The 16,475-nt window shown below is 44.5% G+C and overlaps 1 protein-coding gene across 1 annotated transcript; it reads right to left on the reverse strand.

Annotated features, from left to right (window-relative positions):
• Positions 1 to 701: 701 nt before the first annotated feature.
• LOC139583460 (protein shisa-2) lies at positions 702 to 16,085 on the reverse strand. The gene is made up of 2 exons (XM_071414576.1): positions 14,800 to 16,085; positions 702 to 6,247 (listed from the first exon to the last, which is right to left on the reverse strand). The coding sequence occupies exons 1-2, from the start codon at positions 15,113 to 15,115 to the stop codon at positions 5,667 to 5,669; spliced, it is 897 nt and encodes a 298-aa protein (XP_071270677.1). The 5' UTR covers positions 15,116 to 16,085; the 3' UTR covers positions 702 to 5,666.
• Between the last annotated feature and the right edge of the window lie 390 nt (positions 16,086 to 16,475).

A 16,475-nucleotide genomic window follows, 5' to 3' on the forward strand; every position in this document is an offset into this window, starting at 1 on the left:
GACACAACTGTGGGAAGCATTGGAGTCAACAAGGGCCAGCATCCCTGTAGAACGCAAAAAATCAGTCGTTCTGCCCTTGAACAAGGCAGTCAACCCAACCCTAGGCCGTCATTGAAATAAGAATTTGTTCTTAACTGACTTGCCTAGTTAAATAAAGGTAAAATAAATACAATTTAAAAACACTTTCAACTCCTTATAGAGTCCATGTACCGACAAATTGAAGCTGTTTTGAGGGCAAAAGGGGGGTGCAACTCAATAGTAGGACGGTGTTCCTAATGTTTTGTACACTCAGTGTATGTAGTGTGTATGTTGGCTGCTCACTCCCCAAGACTGTTTTGTGGTTTGGCCCCCGCTTGGGTGTCAGTTTATACACTTGGAGTGTTGTTTCTGTTCTTCTGGGTCTCGTCTCTAACCGTGTAAATCCTCCTGCTGGGACCGAGTCAGCCGTAAGACTAGCACTATGGTAACAGACTTAACCATGGAACATTTGTGTTGTGTGAGTTTATGGTGGGGGGGGGGGGGGGGGGGATGCTGTACATGGATGGTTTAAGAACAGATATGGGCCAAACAACTGTGATGTTAGTAATATATCCTTTCTTAAGCCAGCCGCCAAAACCTCAGCAATATGCTTTGTCCTTATTCTAGAAAAGTATTGGATGGTAACGGTAGAAACTCTGACAGAATGGACAGATGACTCCATGACAGTTTGGACACTGTTTAATATTGATTTATTATAATTCATATGAAAAAGGACACTGTGTTTCACAGGGAGCAGGTACACATTCAACCTCAGGATACACACACACACACACACACACACACACACACACACACACACACACACACACACACACACACACACACACACACACACACACACACACACACACACACACACACAGTTGATCATACAGACATTGTGCTTGAAATACACAAAACACACAGTCAGGTTAGTTCACTTTGGGACACCTATGCATTTCTGCAGTTTCATCAACTGGAACTTAGGGTGAGTTGTGTACATTTCTAATACAGAGACAGTTCTATAACAGGGCACAAAGTAGAAGTGAGTCCAAAAGCCACCTTTAAGACCAGCCACCCAACATAGTGAGAAGTGTTCCCACTGGGCACAAACTGATTGAATCAACGTTGTTTCAACGTAATTTGTCAATGTATTATGACGTGGAAAATATATAGGATTTTTGTTTGTCATCAACTTGTTTCGAGGGTAAAATTTTCAACCGCAGAATTATGTCATCGTGTTAACCAAATTTCAACATAGACAAACCTTGTGTAAAATTTGTTGAATTTGTGCCGTTAAAACACCGTCAAATCTTCAACATTATATCTACTCAGAATTTTAAAAAACAATCGGCTGGGCAGCACCTCTTACTGGAGAACTAATCTATCTACAGCCTTTAGTCTCCCATCCAGGGTTTTAACCAAGCCCAGCTTAGCTATGATGTCCCTGACTCTTACCAATGTACTATTATGAGAATGATTGTTGAGAGAAACTAGATCAAATCAATGCTGCTATCGAAGTCATTCCAAAGGGTAGGTTTAACAGAGCAAATGAAATGTGACTCATTTATCCTCAATGCTGCTATTTAGGCATTTGCAAAGTTATCAACAGCCATTGTTTCAATTCAAACCAGAATTCAGCAAAAAAAAGACAGCAGAATAGAACAGAGGCCTAACGGGTCCGAGACCAGACCCGGTACCAGACCCGAGACCAGACCCTGGACCCGAGCGAGTCCGGGTCCAAAATTCTAACTTTTCCCTCGGGTCCGGGTCAGGTCCTGTTTGATTGTCATCGGGTCTCGGGTCTATGTAACTACGGCTGCTAGACCCGAGTGGACCTGAATGGACCCAACCTCGGCTCTGCATAGCCTATAGCATATTTATTTTACGCTAATAAGGCCTATCCAACATATAATTATCTATTTGTTAACCAGAAGAGCAATTTGGCTAGCAAACATACATTTTTTGTAACTCAGCTCCAATCAAGTCTGATCTAGACCCGGACCGGTCTAGGTCTGGTTGTTGTCGTGTCCATTCGTGTTCGGGTCTGATTGTTTTCGGGTCCGTTCGGGTTCCAGGTCCAACTTTTTGGAGACGATAAAGACCTCTAGTTTCAAGCTCTAGTTGATAAAAATGAAATGATATTTAGTGATATTGAATTGTGTTTAGTTGTCAACGCAACCATATGCTGGAGTGCATTTAAAGTTTGATTTGATTTAGTACTATTCTTTAACTTAGATTTTTGGTTGAGATGGAAACAAACTTAATTTGTAGACAAACTGTAATTAAAGCCAGACTAAATTAGTAACACAGATGGAACTATCCAAGCAGAAGATAAATCTCCTTCAAATGTTGATATTTGGTTGCCTGACTTACCCAGTCTCTTTGCTCCGGCCAAACGCCACGCCACAAATGTTTATTTATTTTCCGCAATTAAGTATGTAGCGATTGATAGAGCAGTGGAAGAATTCAATGTGAGTCATCAGGCAAGATATTTGGTTGTGTTGACATCCAAATACAATTCAATATCACTTTTGAAATACAATAAATAACATATTTATTTGTCGACAAGTTAACAAATTATATGTTGGATTCACGTCGCCAACTCAACCAAAAATAAAAGTTAAAGTATGGAACTATCCAAGCAGTAGATACATTTCCTTTAAAATGTTGATATTTGGTTGCATTGTCAACCAAACAATTCAAAATTACTTTTGTAATAGCCTTAACTTAACGATATTTACTCTTACAAACAAATGTAAAGTTCAACCTTAAAATGAGTAACACATACATGGCCACATTTTTAGGTTACTGTAACTATACATTATGTAATTAGATAAAGTATGCATGTTTAAGATAGCATGCATCGGTCATCATAGGTCTGTGGAGATCTTCACAATTGCTTTAATAATCTGTGCAGAATCTCGAACGGCATTGATCACTTGCTCCACGTACTTTGAATGTAATCTCAACTGCCATCCAGGTCATTTGGTTCGGCTATTAGATGAAACACAGTGATGTCACATTAATCTGTTGTATAAATAAACAAAATATCTGACATTGTATTCCCATTTGAACTTTGCTGTGCTTTTAAATGGTTGAAAGCACAGTGATAGACATTTGGGGGACAACTAAACCAAAAACCAGGCATTGTCTTTCCATTAGAATTTGGTTGTGCTTTTAGATGGTTGAAAGCATAGTGATAACACATTGGAAATTCAACTAACTTTGGCTGTCTTTTTGAGTGAACAGAGGCTTAACGGGTAATCTCGATCAACGTCTCAACCAAATATTACCCAATAATCCACGTTGAAATGACGTGGTGTGCCCAGTGGGTCTTGTTGATTTTTTTAGCTGTTCTTTTTCTACCCTGCTGAAGTGAAAAGAACTGTTGGATGCCCTGAAACCTTCCAGCACAACTCCAGTCTACCTTCAGCACACACACACACCAGCACACACACACACACACACACACACACCAGCACACACACACACACACACACACACACACCAGCACACACACACACACCAGCACACACACACACACACACACACACACACCAGCACACACACACACACCAGCACACACCAGCACACACACACACACCAGCACACACACACACACACACACACACACCAGCACACACACACACAGCACACACACACACACACACACACACACACACACACACACACACACACACACACACACACACACACACACACACACACACACACACACACACACACCAGCACACACACACACACCAGCACACACACACACACCAGCACACACACACACACCAGCACACACACACACACACACCAGCACACACACACACCAGCACACACACACACCAGCACACACACACACACCAGCACACACACCTCTTTCACAGGAGGGAAACTCAGTGAGGTGGAACAGTTGGCAGACAGCCTTTACTGCGTTATTATTTCTGCAATCTTCAGAAGGTTGCCGAGCTACACACACACACACACACACACACACACACACACACACACATACACACACACACACACACACACACACCTCCTTTCAGGCACATTTATTTCCAAGTCCTTGCGTGAGTGTTTGTGTATTTTAATTTTGTGGGTTCTCTTGTGTATATGCAAGTGTGTGTGCGTTTCCGCTCAAGGCAGTGGGTAGGTGTGTGTGTGTGTGTGTGGGGGGGGGGGGTGTAAGGCTGGAGCGTCACAGTCTGTGTCCTGTGTTCACTTCATTAGACATCAACCGGCCTACAGGGAGAGAGGGACTGTTTTTCACATCACACCGCCTGCATTTCCCATTACATACTAAACACTCATATACACACGTCCTCACACACATACACACATACTATACACTCATATACACACATACTATACACTCATATACACACATACTATACACTCATATACACACATACTATACACTCATATACACACATACTATACACTCATATACACACATACTATACACTCATATACACACACACACACACACACACACACACACACACACACACACACTGGTCACAGCACCCTCACTCGTACTGTACATACACACATAGCCACACTGGTCACAGCACCCTCACTCGTACTGTACATACACACATAGCCACACTGGTCACAGCACCCTCACTCGTACTGTACATACAGACATAGCCACACTGGTCACAGCACCCTCACTCGTACTGTACATACAAACATTCACTCATTTACAAACACATACAACAAACGCTACACTGACAAACTTCAAGACGTTAAACCCACACACTCTGCTGCGAGTCATTGGCCCTGGTGGGCAGCATCACCCCTCTGTGTGTTGCTGAATGAGGACAACCAGACAGACATAGCCCTGCCTCCATCTTGGGGTGAGGTCAGCTCACTCACAATCATTACCCTGAGGCAAATCTGCCAAACCTTTACATATCACACACATGTAGGACAGACACATGCAACACACTGTGGCTGGTCAGGCACAGATCCCAGCTTGGGTTTTACGAGTCCTCTGTGTGAGCCTGAGTCCATATCATTCTCTCTCCAAGCTGGCGAGCTCCCAATGTCCCCATAAGGTTTCTAATGCAGTCCCCATAAGGTTTCTCACAGTCCCCATAAGGTTTCTCATACAGTCCCCATAAGGTTTCTCATACAGTCCCCATAAGGTTTCTAATGCAGTCCCCATAAGGTTTCTCATACAGTCCCCATAAGGTTTCTCATACAGTCCCCATAAGGTTTCTAATGCAGTCCCCATAAGGTTTCTCATACAGTCCCCATAAGGTTTCTCATACAGTCCCCATAAGGTTTCTCATACAGTCCCCATAAGGTTTCTCATACAGTCCCCATAAGGTTTCTCATACAGTCCCCATAAGGTTTCTCATACAGTCCCCATAAGGTTTCTCACACAGTCCCCATAAGGTTTCTCATACAGTCCCCATAAGGTTTCTCATACAGTCCCCATAAGGTTTCTCATACAGTCCCCATAAGGTTTCTCATACAGTCCCCATAAGTTTTCTCACACAGTCCCCATAAGGTTTCTCACACAGTCCCCATAAGGTTTCTCATACAGTTCCCATAAGGTTTCTCATACAGTTCCCATAAGGCACATAGCCCTCACAAAGTCTGTTACACACAGTCCCCAAAATGGCTTAAACTGTTACTGGAGGGTACTTCTGCTCGCTGTTGACACTGGCCACACTGGTGGGTGGGGGGTAGGGGGACTGCAGCTGTCTGTAGCCCCCCTGGGTGGGGTCCAGGTAGACCCCCTGGGGTGGGGACATGTGGTGGGTGGCATAGCCGATGTACTGGGGGTGGATGAACTGTCCCTGGTGGGGCATGATCTGGGTGGCCTGCTGGCAGTTGAGCACGGAGAAGTTGGTCGGCATGTTGACGAAGACACTGGCGTCTGGAGGGAGACAGCAGGAGGCCTGGGCACGCATCATGGGCTGAGGGGCCGGGCGAGGCACCTGGGCAGGAGGGGCAGAGGAACTGGACGAGGTGGCCGTGCTTGATTGGCGGGAAGAGGAACCGCGAGACGTGCCCACGCTAGCCATCATGGGAATGGTCTCCAGGAGACGGCCGCCACCAGACCCGCCTCCTCCCCCGCCCCCTGACGACAGTTCCTGTTTGGGGCGGAGACAGTGGCAACAACAAACGGCAACCACGGAACCCACCAGGACGAAGGCCACGAACACAGAGCCCACGATCAGGAAGGGAACGTAGATGGGTACTGTGGAGAGAGGAAGGAAGAAGGGTGAGAGAGTGGGAGGTAGGTTTTCAGTGGTTTGACGATAGCACATTTTTAACAAACAAGGGAAAAAATATGTTTTTCTTTCTTCCATTATCAAATATAAACTATATATAAAAAAATATGTGGACAAATTAGTGGATTCGGCTATTTCAACCACTCCCGTGGCTGACAGGTGTATAAAATCGAGCACACGGCCATCCAGTGACTTTCAATGTGGCATTGTCATAGGATGCCACATTTCCAACAAGTCAGTTCGTCAAATTTCTGCCCTGCTAGAGCTGCCCCAGTCAACTATAAGTGCTGTTATTGTGAAGTGGAAACGTCTAGGAGCAACATCGGCTCAGCCGCGAAGTGGTAGGCCACACAAGCTCACAGAACGGGACTGCAGAGTGCTGAAGTGCGTAACACGTAAACATTGTCTGTCCTCAATTGCAAAACTCACTACCAAGTTTTAAACTGCCTCTGGAAGCAATGTCAGCACAATAACTGTTTGTCTGGGAGCTTCATGAAATGGGTTTCCATGGCCAAGCAGCCGCACACAAACCTAAGATCACCATGCGCAATGCCAAGTGTCGGCTGGAGTGGTGTGAAGCTCATCGCCATTGGACTCTGGAGCAGCAGTGCAAGCATAGACTGGAACATGTTCCGGGATTCTTCCGATGACATTGATGAGTACACCACATCAGCCACTGGCTTCATCAATAAGTGCATAGATGACGTCGTCCCCACAGTGACTGTACGTGCATATCCCAACCAGAAGCCATGGATTACAGCCAACATCCGCAATGAGCTAAAGGGTAGAGCTTACGCTTTCAAGGAGAGGGACTCTAACCCGGAAGCTTATATGAAATCACGCTATGCCCTCCGACGAACCATCAAACAGGTAAAGCTTCAATACAGGACTAAGATCGAATCGTACTACACCGGCTCCGTCGGATGTGGCAGGGCTTGCAAACTATTACAGACTACAAAGGGAAGCACAGCCGAGAGCTGCCCAGTGACACAAGCCTACCAGACGAGCTAAATTACTTCTATGCTCACTTCGAGGCAAGTAACACTGAAACATGCATGAGAGCATCAGCTGTTCCGGGCGACTGTGTCACATTAACAAGGCCGCAGGGCCAGACGGATTACCAGGACGTGTACTCTGAGCATGCGCTGACCAACTGGCAAGTGTCTTCACTGACATTTTCAACCTCTCCCTGTCTGAGTCTGTAATACCAACATGTTTCAAGCAGACCACCATAGTCCTGGTGCCCAAGCACACTAAGGTAACATGCCTAAATGACTACCGACCCGTAGCACTCACATCTGTAGCCATGAAGTGCTTTGAAAGGCTGGTGATGGCTCACATCAACACCATTATCCCAGAAACCATAGACCCACTCCAATTTGCATACCGCCCCAACAGACCCACAGATGATGCAATCTCTATTGCACTCCACACTGCCCTCTTTTCACACCTGGACAAAAGGAACACTTACTGTATGTGAGAATGCTATTAATTGACTACAGCTCAGCGCTCCACACCATGGTGCCCTAAAAGCTCATCACTAAGCTAAGGACCCTGGGACTAATCACCTCCCTCTACAACTGGATCCTGGACTTCCTGACGGGCCGCCCCCAGGTGGTAAGGGCAGGTAACAACACATCCGCCACGCTGATCCTCAACACGGGGGCCCCTCAGGGATGCGTGCTCAGTCTCCTCCTGTACTCCCTGTTCACTCATGACTGCACGGCCAGACACGACTCCAACACCATCATTAAGTTTGCCGATGACACAACACTGGTAGGCATGATCACCGACAATGACGAGATAGCCTATAGGGAGGAGGTCAGAGACCTGGCCGGGTGGTGCAAGGACAACAACCTCTCCCTCAACGTGATCAAGATGATTGTGGACTACAGAAAAAGAAGGACTGAGCACGCCCCCATTCTCATCGATGGGGCTGTAGTGGAGCAGGTTGAGAGCTTCAAGTTCCTTGGCGTCCACATCACCAACAAACTAACATGGTCCAAGCAAACCAAGACAGTCGTGAAGAGGGCATGACAAAACATATTCCCCCTCAGGAGACTGAAAAGATTTGGCATGGGTCCTCAGATCCTCAAAAGGTTTTACAGCTACAACATCGAGAGCATCCTGACAGGTTACATCACTGCCTGGTATTGCAACTGCTCGGCCTCAGACCACAAGGCACTACAGAGGCCAAGCTTCCTGCCATCCAGGACCTCTCTACCAGGCGGTGTCAGAGGAAGGCCCTAAAAATTGTCAAAGATTCCAACCACCCTAGTCATAGACTGTTCTCTCTGCTACCGCACGGCAAGCGGTACCAGAGTGCCAAGTCTAGGTCCAAGAGGCTTCTAAACAGCTTCTACCCCCAAGCCATAACACTCCTGAAAATCTAATCAAATGTCTACCCAGACTATTTGCATTGCCCCCCCCCCCCTCTTTTACGCTGCTGCTACTCTCTGTTATTATCTATGCATATTCACTTTAATAACTCTACCTACATGTACATATTACCTAAATTACCTTGACACACCGGTGCCCCCGCACATTGATTCTGTACCAGTACCCCCTGTATATAGCCTCGTTATTTTTATTTGTTACTTTTATTTATTGTTTTTTTTTTGTATTTTTCTTAAAACTGCATTGTTGGTTAAGGGCTTGTAAGTTAGCATTTCGCTGTAAGGTCTCGTCTCCTGACGAATCTGGATTTTCCAGGAGAACGCTATCTGCCCCAATGCATAGTGCCAACTGTAAAGTTTGGTGGAGGAGGAATAATGGTCTGGGGCTGTTTTTCATGGTTCGGGCTAGGCCCCTTAGTTCCAGTGAAGGGAAATATTAACTCCTCTACAGCATACATGACATTCTAGACGATTCTGTGCTGCCAACTTTGTGTCAACAGTTTGGGGAAGGCACGTTCCTGTTTCAGCATGACAATGCCCCTGTGCACAAAGCGAGGTCCATACAGAAATGGTTTGTGAAGATTGGTGTGGAAGAACTTCACTTACCTGCACAGAGCCCTGACCTCAACTCCATCGAACACCTTTGGAATGAATTGGAACGCCGACTGCGAGCCAGGCCTAATCTCCCAACATCAGTGCCTGACCTCATTCATGCTCTTGTGGCTAAATGGAAGCAAGTCCCCGCAGCAATGTTCCAACATCTAGTGGAAAGGCTTCCCAGAAAAGTAGAGGCTGTTATAGCAGCAAAGGGGGGACCAACTCCATGTTAATGCCCATGATTTTGGAATGAGATGTTCGACGAGCAGGTGTCCATATACTTTCCGGTCATGTAGTGTACATTAAGACAGGGCTGTTCTGTCTATAACAAGCAGAGCAGAGCGAGGACAGAACTTCCTCAGACCATAACCACTTACGCCCTCAGAGAAAACAAACTGAACAAACTACAACAGCAACATGATGAAGTGGTTTATTCTACCATCAAGACTTTTGACATGATTTTGGAAAATACCTTCTTCCTTGAATTAGTAAAGTTGAGAGACCAAGAGTGAACAGCAGTGAGAAAAACAGTTTGTCTAAAAGTTCAAGCTGTTACACTCACGTGTTTTTACCTCACTCATAAACCCAAATGAGAGTGAAAGAGAAATGGAGTGAGACGGTGAGACAAAAGAGAAAAGAGAGCGAGACGAAATTAGAGGAAGAAAGGCAGAGACAGAGGTGTACTAGTGGCGTGTCTCCAGGGGGCCCCAGTCCCTCATTAGAAGTTATTAACTTTGTTTTGATCTGTTCTTATCCTGCGCGCCCAGCTGTGACCCCCCCTAACCCCCCTCCACCGACCCTGTACCTATCTGTCTGAGTGAGTTTATGCGTGCGTGCGTTTGATCTGTGTTTGTCTGTGAGAGCGGGGATTCTGTCTCATACCAAAGTTATGCAGCCAGAACTTATGTGGGTATTCCTGACCTCTTCTCCTATATACATCCACATCCCGCTATGGCATTTAAGCCAGAATAGTCCCATATACTGTATAGACGCAGCGTTAAGACATATTGAGAGTGGCATTAATGATGGCTGGTTTGGAGTAATGCAACAGATCACATTGAAGGCCTAATTCCATACATCTTTTCAACATTATATAGGCCAACCTTGCAGTGGGGCTCTAATGCATACTACATCTCTCTTACTGTAACTTTTGAACCATAATAACAGCTGTGACTCTGGAGATAAAGCAGTGGGTTAAATCCGATCATCTGCATGATTCTCGCATGATTAGCATGTAATTCACCCCTCAAAGTACACAGCTGTTTTTCTGCCATCTGTCTAGTGTAAACCAGTTCCAGGAAGTACAGTACCCAGCTAGCACATAACGTTCTGAGAACCATGTGTTTTTCTTAGAGATTGGTGAGAGTGTGGTTGTTCTATGGTTATTTTACATACAACCTTCCCAGAACATTCTGGTAATGGTGCAGGATAGTTGCTTGGCTTTGGAACATTCTCAGCACATTTAAGGAACTTGACCCCCCCAAAAAAATTATTGCTATTTCATTACTTTAACAGACCATTTCCTTAAAGTTCAAACATGGTTACATTTCATTTCAATCTTGGTAATGTTCTAGGAACGTTCTCCAACTGGTTTGACATTGAGAATATTTTTCAATGGTTCAGAGAGCGGTAAGAAACATTTTTATTCTTTGGGAATTACGTTTCCTATAGGTTTGCTCACGGTTCTATTTAAAGTTATGTTCTCAAATTGTTCCGAGAATGTTAACAAAACTTTCCATAAAAGTTTTTTGTTATTTAAAAACATATACATTCCATTCTCAGCATCAACAAAACTCTCTCTATCCTCTATCTTGTTAAGTGTTTCAGGTGTGTTGGCCACGCCCACTAATTGGCCAAATCTGATATTAATGAGTGTTCGTTTCCTTTGAAATGGGGACTGTTTGAATAGACTAAAATGAACAGCTTTGTATGTGTAAAAAACATGGAACGCTAGATCCATCCTTGTGGCACAATTGACTAATTCCATGGATAGAGAACAGAAGATTATAGGTTTGAATCTCACTGATGCCGTCTCACAATAAAAAATGTATGTATTTGCATGATTAATGCCTAAGGGAGGGGTGTCAAACTCATTCCATGCAGGTCTTAGTGTCTGCTGGTTTTAGTTTTTTCCTTTCAATTAAGACCTAGACAACAAGGGTGAGGGGAGTTCCTTACCAATTAGTGACCTTAATTCATCAATCAAATACAAGGGAGGAGTGAAAACCAGAAGACAATTGGCCCTCTGTGGAATGAGTTTGACACATGTGAAAGTTTTAAGGAAGTTATTCAAAAACTTCAAAATAATTTATAATCCTCAGAGCGTTTATAAAACCTCCCAGGATTACTTCCAAGGAACCAGGGTAAAACATTCTCAGAACCTCCCTCCAACCTAAAAAAAAATGTTCACTTCTGTTCTCAGAATGTTTAGAAAACGTATTACGTATGCCTTTGTTCGCACAACCAATGTGAAACCAAAAACCTACGTTCCCACAACTTCCAAGGAACCAAATGTTTTATGCTGGATTAATCATGTTAAAATGACTTGGTAATGAAGCAGCAGACTAACTCTTACAGAGTGAAGGTAGAGGATGGCAGTGTAGCCTACTACAGCATACAGAAAGTGGTTAATAGTAAACGTAAGTGTTCTTTGGGTGTTTCGTTAACTTTTGACCCAACAGTGAGCGCTCATGGGGAATGTTGGCAGCAATGGTCCGAGTGGCAGGACCAGGGCAGAGTTGAGGTGCTTCCTCGCACACACGTACACACGTACACACGCACACAGGCACACACCCGTTTGGAGCACAATGGGGAACTTGTTATATGACAACTGATTTCATGAGATTTATTGTTCCTCTGGTTAAGTTACTCATTTTCCAGTTTGAATATTCCAAAGTGTTATGGAGTGTAACTGTAACCCTGAGAGAGGCAGTGACTCGTTCTGTCATTTTCCTTTTTCATTCTTTCTCTCTCCTTAACACACACGCTTTCTCTCCCTCTGAGCAACATCAAAAGTCACCAGCTTTTCAAAGGACCATTTCAAGATGTCTAAAGTTTGAAGCTATAGGCACTCATTAGATAAGACTAATTCTGGGACAACAGTCAACTTGACTAGACTCAGTCTAGATACAGTACAAAAGAGGTAGAAGCTGAGGCGCTATGACATCAATTTTCTGAGCCCATAACCTATTTCCTATTATAAACTGGGTGGTTCGAGCCCTGAATGCTGATTGGCTGAAAGCCATTGTATATCAGACCGTATACCATAGGTATGACAAAACATGTATTTTTATTCCTCTAATTATGTTGGTAACAAGTTTATAATAGCAATAAGGCACCCTGCGGCTTTGTGGTATATGGCCAATACTGTATACCACGGCTAAGGGCTGTATCCAGGCACTCCGTGTTCCGTCATGCTTAAAAACAGCCTTTAGCCGTGGTATATTGGCCATATACCACACCCCCTCTGGCCTTATTGCTTAATTGAACAGCTGTTAGCTTCAATACCTCACAGCCAAACCATACCATGATCAGGTTTAGAGGAGCTTTTCTTTAAGAGAGTTATGTAGTTACTATGGATATGAGTTAGTGCGTAAGGCTCCAGAAAGTCATCTAATGTCCTCCTAACAGCGTCACATGATATGTGAATACAGTCTATAGTCTGACAGAGACACAAGTAAAATGGCTGATGGGAGAAGTGTAGTAATGACAGTGTCCTGCTGTGACATTATCTGTTGGAGAGTGTCTATAGTTTCCATTCAGCCCACTAGTCTATTCCACACCTGTTGCTGGACTGAGGCTGGGACAGCCATACTCTGTCTGCAGTAATATTAGCCCCCATCTCTCTGTTCTTGTTTGGGCATATTATGTGTAACTGACTGCTCCTCCTCTCCCCATTCAAATCCCTGGGGTCCTCTCCTTTCCTGGATCCCACACATGTTCCTTCATGTTGAATGTTAGGCTCTGTTTATTGTTCTTAATGCATATACAGTATCCTTGGGGTTATTCATTGACATGGCTGTGTATCTTTGCTTTGTGATTAATTGGTTGCCCTGTGCATAAAAAATTAATTAAATGTACAAGCGGTGCCTTGCATGACAAAATACTTAAGTTATTTTGGCCATTGTCCACTATATGAAAATGTATTTGGCTCTTTCTGGAGTGATAAGGGATGACTGTTTCAACAAATGCCAAGAGAGAAACATACTGTATTCTACTCTACAAGAAAGGCATGCTCTGTTGATGTGTCTGTTTAATATCTGGACTAAGTGTAGCCAACTATTATTTTTCTTTGAAAAATTACCATTGCAAGATTTTTGACTCATAGCAAATGTGCCTCTCATTTTGTAATGTGCCAGCACTTAATATGTGTGCACTGTAATGTCTCTTTTCTTCCTATATGATGCAGCTTTCTGTGTTACAACTGTAGTGAGAAGGTGATGGAAATATGTTGGAAACATGTCAAAGAGATCAATAACTAATACCTGTTTGAACCTTGAAGTTTTTCAGTAAATCTGCTTTCGATAAAAAGAATGAAGAATTATGACATCTGTTCTCCCAATCACACCCAATTGTTAGGCTAGTACTAACTCACTGCTAAGACTTGGATGACGTTACAATGTGACATTATTAGGCGCTTCCGTTCCATGCGCAATTGGTCATGGACACCCTATCCACGCAACGTAAAAAAAGGCCTGGATAAAGTAAAAATGTGCGTTGAAATCATGTGAATGTAACTAGACGGTAAACGTTAGGAACATACAGGGGATGCATTCCTAATGTGTTTGGGATGGGAATTAACCGTTCACATAGGCCTATTCCTCAGCGGGATCAACACGCAAGCGCGGGGAAATAATTCATAACGCGATTTGTTTTTATGAACAGAGCTGTCAGCGCCGTCGCGAGCCAATGACCTAAAGATCCGGTCAAGTCCAAACTTGATCCTCGTGGGGACAGTGCGCTGCTCGAGCTCTGCAGTCCCCGCGGCGCGCGTGTGTTGCAGCTAGAACAAACACAGCTATTTATAACGCCACGCAGCACAATTTTCCATTTGTGAGTGCGTGGGCAGTTAGTTGGCTTTATGGTGTCAACTGTCTTCTCTGCAGCTGTTGCTGCCAACTGAACGGGTACGGTGTATCTAAGCGATGTTTAAGCTCCCAAATAGATAGTGGTTGAAAAAACTAGAACATACCTAAATGTTTGAAATGGGGAAGAAACTCATAACTCCAACTTTCAATTAAGTATCATTTGTTCTAGGCCTGGGCCACTGTGGCCTAAACCTTTATTAAAATTAGGCAATTAGGCCCTCTCTTCCCGTCTCACTCATCTCATTGAAAATGCAATATTGCTGGCGTAGCCTATTATTAAGTTAAACAATTTAAACTGAGCCAGTTTAAAATCTAATTTAGAAATTACATTATAATTTTTAGCAGACAAAGAGAGCTTTGCAGCCTTGAGGCAGAGCGTTTTGGCACAGCTTCTGTGGCCCCTAAAGCTGGTCGTGCTGGGCCAGACATAGTTCTTACCTGCGCCCGTCTCCTTGTTCTCTTTGCTGTCGGTGCCCGGTTGCTGGGCTTGCTTGTCGTTATCACAAGTCCCCTGGTCCAGCCGTGCTTCATTCCTGGAGCAGCAGTACCGCAGTTCGCATTTCCCGCAGCAGATGATGGCATCCTCAGCATCGAACTTCTCCGGACACTGGAAGCCCTCTCTCCATGTGCCCTGGGTGTCATGCCAACCGTGACAGTACTCCCCACTCGCCTTCACGTCAATAATAGCCAGGAGCAGAGTCACAACCACGGTGACAGACATTGGGAGACCTCCGCCACCCCACATCCCGACCATGGTGCCCGTGTGCACACTGGGCGCGCTATGAGACAGAGGCTTTCTTTCTCTTACTCTCAGGCTCTAACCTGGTTAACAAAGTGATACGGTGAATGAATGAAATGAAAGAGCGAGGCGACAAAATGGAAACAAAACAAACGACTTTGCAACTATCATTTGACAGTGGAATTCAGTGGGTAATCCTACAGCCTAATTCAATAGATCCACAAATTTGTCACCAAAGCGCTCCTTTTAAAAGTGTCCTCTGTTTGAAGTTGATCACAAGATTCCAAGTAGCGTTAGTAACGCTTGTTGAGAAAATAAAACATTATCAAATATCCAGAACATAAATAGCCTACATTTGGCACCAATCTTACAAATAGCCTATTATTTCATAGCGCGTCTTTCACTCTCAATTTCACGGCTGTGAGCTCTCGGAGCCCCGGGTAAATCCAACATCAATCCAGGCTGAGCGGAATCCCTCTGGCATGGAAGCGAGGCTGTCCATGGTCTCCTGAAAAACACTTCTCGGATGACTTTCCCCCAGAGATGCAGCGAAACCAACACTGGCCTTACATGTAATCCATACGTGCCATGCGAGTATTCTCACGGATTCTCCCCCTGTCCCTCTGTCCACCAGCCCAGCAATTTGTTTTTATCCTCTTCTAATGTTTCATGAGGTTATCTTCTCAAAACTGTTCTACAGTAGACTAAAATTTTGGAAACTAGACCATGAGACTAAAATCGAATAGAGCATGGCAGTCACAGTCTCTGGTGCTCATTAAGGATATGCTTCGCCATAAAGAGACGTGCAAGAGATGTAAACTTTTCACCCATTCATACAGTATTGCCGCCCAGGCTCTCACTCCTAGTCCATCTATGGCGAGAGTGCCTCGAATGAGAGGTGGGCTACTAGTTCAGCCATGCGCTTGCGCATTGGTTACTGACATTTTTCTAGACTTTTCAGCGCTCAGCTCAGCCAGTTGTCAGTGTGAAGAAGTCTCACTGCGTACGGTTCCGAGGAGCCCCTCCGCTTTCTGAGGGTAGCCCCCGTGCGGCATTGACACCCAATGCCGCACGGGGGCTACCCTCAGAAAGCGGAGGTGCCCCCCCCTTGGGACCCCTGCGCGCACAATGTAAGAGCGCACGCACTGTCTGCTGGCCGGCCGGCACTCGTACATTATCACATTAAATTGACTTTTGTGCATACAAACTTTGGCCAGGACTTTGGCCAGGACGAATTCTCTCACACGGATGTGAATTGACCCTCTCGAGTGAATACCATATAATTAGGAATTAGAATACTAATATGAAATTAATAGGATCTCTATGGTGAATACTAACTAATATATTAGGTTAACTACCTACTTTTTATTTTATT

This window comes from Salvelinus alpinus, chromosome 8 (assembly GCF_045679555.1).
Source record: "Salvelinus alpinus chromosome 8, SLU_Salpinus.1, whole genome shotgun sequence".
Taxonomy (NCBI): Eukaryota; Metazoa; Chordata; class Actinopteri; order Salmoniformes; family Salmonidae; genus Salvelinus; species Salvelinus alpinus.

Bases quoted from the DNA above. Each gene is read 5' to 3' on its own strand.
- LOC139583460 (XM_071414576.1), bottom strand. From the start codon at position 15,115: ATGGTCGGGATGTGGGGTGGCGGAGGTCTCCCAATGTCTGTCACCGTG. The intron at 6,248-14,799 runs GTAAGAACTATG...CTCTCTCCACAG, and splicing joins GAACAAGGAGACGGGCGCAG to TACCCATCTACGTTCCCTTC.